Source organism: Aptenodytes forsteri, unplaced genomic scaffold (assembly GCF_000699145.1).
Source record: "Aptenodytes forsteri isolate BGI_AS27 unplaced genomic scaffold, ASM69914v1 Scaffold443, whole genome shotgun sequence".
In the NCBI taxonomy this organism is placed as follows: Eukaryota; Metazoa; Chordata; class Aves; order Sphenisciformes; family Spheniscidae; genus Aptenodytes; species Aptenodytes forsteri.
Genome location: NW_008794170.1, coordinates 72,263 through 75,681, shown reverse-complemented (window position 1 = coordinate 75,681; position 3,419 = coordinate 72,263). Strand labels below are relative to the sequence as shown.

At 50.2% G+C, this 3,419-nt stretch overlaps 1 protein-coding gene across 1 annotated transcript in view; it reads right to left on the bottom strand.

Moving 5' to 3' along the window:
- Positions 1-2,445, bottom strand: part of SH3BP4 (SH3 domain binding protein 4) — a 15,707-nt gene extending 13,262 nt beyond the window's left edge. Inside the window, exon 1 of the mRNA XM_009281862.2 lies at positions 2,267-2,445. Within this exon, the coding sequence (XP_009280137.1) occupies positions 2,267-2,384 (118 nt within the window). The 5' untranslated portion in view covers positions 2,385-2,445. The remainder of the gene's footprint in view (positions 1-2,266) is intronic.
- Between the last annotated feature and the right edge of the window lie 974 nt (positions 2,446-3,419).

The window sequence follows — 3,419 nt, the reverse complement described above, 5'->3', positions numbered from 1 at the left end:
ACCGACAATTTATTCCCCCCCCCCCCAAAAAAAAATTTTTAAACAAAACTTCTCCCACCACTACATCTGGTACATCCACGTTCCCCTTCCCCAAAGGGCTCATGAACTAAAAGGATGGGCATAAACACAGCTGGGAAGAGCAGCAGGAGCCCACTTGTTATCCTTCCAATGCAGTCAAGTAGCAATAAGCCTTGCCCTCAATGTAGGGCCCCATGCAGCTGCTCCTGCATGAGACGCCAGTGTCCCACAGCCTCACTAAACTCCCTGATGAACGATGCACAAGAAGATGTTTTGGAGGGAGGTTTGAGGAAGTGGGAGTCGCTTCTTATCAGCTCTCCTTTTCAGCTGGCATGTTGGGATCTAAGCTCCTACAGGCACATGCCAGAATGACAGGCATCCCCTTAAATGTTCACATTTAAAATAACAGAAGTTAATTAGGGGGGGTTCTCAACGATTGCTACATGGGAAGAGCCATTATCCTACCAATTTGCTCAGTGGTATCTCAAGGTCTTTGGCCTCCAGCTCTTTCACATTGCCACTGCACTCTCCATGCAAATAGTTATCTGTGCTGCTGCAGGTTAACATGTAATGTCCGCAGGCTAAAAGTGCTCTTGCTCTGCCGTAACCCATCTCCTGCACATGTGAAACATCTCACATTTCAGTGCAAGAAACAACTAAGGGTACCCACTAAGGGCATGTCATATTGCTACTTTTTCACATCACACCAGCCAAAAAAAATCAGCATCTCATCTCTCTTACATAGCACCTGTATTTCGAAGCTCCTCAACAAAATTTAACTCAATTTCTGGAGAAGGTCGTGTAGTTTGAACCCTCAGAAAGAAGCACAGCATCAGCCTCATGCAGTGCTGTCACAGTCCTAGCAGCATCTCCAATCTCCCTTTCAGTAGCACCAGCTGAAAGTCAATTTGCCAGGGGATCCCAATTACAAGCAAAACAGCTGGGTCAAGCCTACAGAAGCTCACACTGCCACCATATTTATTGCTTTTGTTCTCACTTTTAGGACCTACTTCTGTAAAAAGCACTAGAAATAAGCTGCAGATGATGCTACATCAGTGTTCAAGTGTGTGTTATCTTGCTAGACAGACCTAAGAAAACAAGGAGAGCTGGATTTTCACCAATACGGAGGTGTAAGTGAACAGGGACAGCACCTGCTTCAATAGGCTTGAGAGCTCTCTGGAGGGAAAAGGGTGATTTAAGAAACACAGGAAGCCCCTAAAACCCCGGAGACGAAGGGATGGCAGATGAGACTGCGCATCCCTGCAGTCACTAGCTGCAGGCTGGCAGGACTTCTCAGACACAGAAAGTACAAGGCAAGGGAAGACACAGACAAGCAAAGAAAAATCTTTAAATATACTCTAGGGATCAAAATATTAAGGAGAGAAGTGTTTGCACACATCTGAAACACATCATTGTTAATCCACCTCCTCCACCAGCAGGTAGGGAAAGTCGTGAGGACATTTATTCAGTGTAAAACTATATATAAACTCCGTATTGAAACTATTTTACCACCCTAGTAGGAAGCTGCTGTTAACCCAGTGCTGCAGCCCGAGCCATCTGCAGGACAGGGCATTTTTGGTCTCCCCATCCCTTCGGGTCAGATGGGTGAGTGGCCGTCCCCATGTCCCCCTCAGCTGTGCACACAGCCAGCACGGCGGCAGGGTTAATACAGATGTGCTGAAACCAGCAGACCCCTTGGAGAACATGAGTAATTCCTATTTTTTCATTTAAAACAATCTAATGTGCAGCGAGAGCATTTGATGTTTGGGTCTCTTCTTGCTACGCCTGCAAAAGCAATCGCTTTTATGCATGCTTATTTTTAAAGGCCCTCGACACATGCTAAGTTCCACCTGGAGTTATTCCTTGGGATCCATTTCTGCTGCGGGAACAGTAATTTCCCTTTCACCTGAATGCAGCTTTTATGCTGGGTAAGGTAAATACAGCTGAAGGAAAAGCAATAAAGGGAAGAAAAAGGATTATTCAAGCAACACGCAAGCTCACAGCTCCAGGGAAGGGGAAAACAAACCCTTGCAACTGCCTTGTTGCTGTCACTTCTCCTGGTTGCTCGATCTCTTGGTGTCAGGTCCATGCCCGTCCTTGCACCTGTGGATGCAGTTGTCAGCGCTTGCTGCTCTTCCCCATCAGCTGCTATCTGCTAATTATTAACCAAACCCCCTCCCAGACCCCAGGGGTGAGAGGATGCACCCGAATTGAGGAGGGGGCATTGTCCCCACCCGTCCCTCCACACCTTTGACATCGCAGAGGCTGGTCTCGGCGAAGCCCTCGCCGAGGTCGATGAGCGTCCCCTCCGACTTGCACCGCGGCAGGCCGCCTGAGTTGGCCGCCCGGATCCTCTGCGCCGCCATCTCCGGCCCGCCGACCCCACCAGTCCCAGGGCGGCACTAGGAGGCCATGACCTCTCCACGAGCGAAGCTGGCTATGGGGACCCTGGTGTCACCTTGGGGAACCAGCCTGGGGAAGAGAAACGAACCCCAGCACGTTAGCAAAGGCTCCAGGTCCCACCATGCCACCCACACGCCAACGATGCTCACCCCAGGCACACGCCGACCCTGTGGTGCCGATACAGGAGAACATCCTCATGTTCTCCGTAAAGCATTATGAAAGACAACCTGGGTGCTCCTAATAAGCACAGCACTGCCTACAAATCACCAAGGGCTTTGGGTAGCGAGGACAGCCTGGTCTTGCACGATGCTACTGCTGGCCACAACCCCGTACGAAGCAGCCCTCTTGCCTTTAAGATTTATTTGGGGATACATTGCTCCCAGGCTCATAAATTGGCCCTTCTCCACATTTCTTAAGGGCTTTCAGGGCATTTGCACGTTGCTGTAATACATATTTATAAAACCATCAAGCACTCAGATGCTGTAGGAGCCCAGGGCAGTGGTTAGTGAGCGTGGAGGGCCCACGGGACCAGGTTTTTGCATGTTCAACCACATCATTGCTGCCTCCTGCCACAGCACCAGGATGTCCTGGGATGGGGACTGGGCAGAGAAACACCCCTTCTTGCACTGACTGCCCAGCTTCACTCAAGCTGCTGCGAGGAGCCGGTACAGGGATGACAACAGGGGGGAGACAAGTTTCCAAAAGGAAAAAGAAAAATAAAGGGGTTTTTCCTCCTTTTTTTCCAGAAACACTTGCAAAAGCACTTCCAGAAACCCTTGTGGAAGAGCAGCTGCATCAGCGAGCCAGAGCCAAGAGGAAAATTAACCCACCTCCTGCTGCCTGCAGAACATGCTGGCACTTCAACCACCAGCATAGTGCCTGATGCAAGCACTGGTAAGACCTCCTCTGGTGTCACCCATGTCCTCTGGAGCTCGGAGAGTGGCCAGAAAGGCCTGGTGCCTCTCTGCTAGCTGAAGCAGCAGAGCCTGAGCCATGCT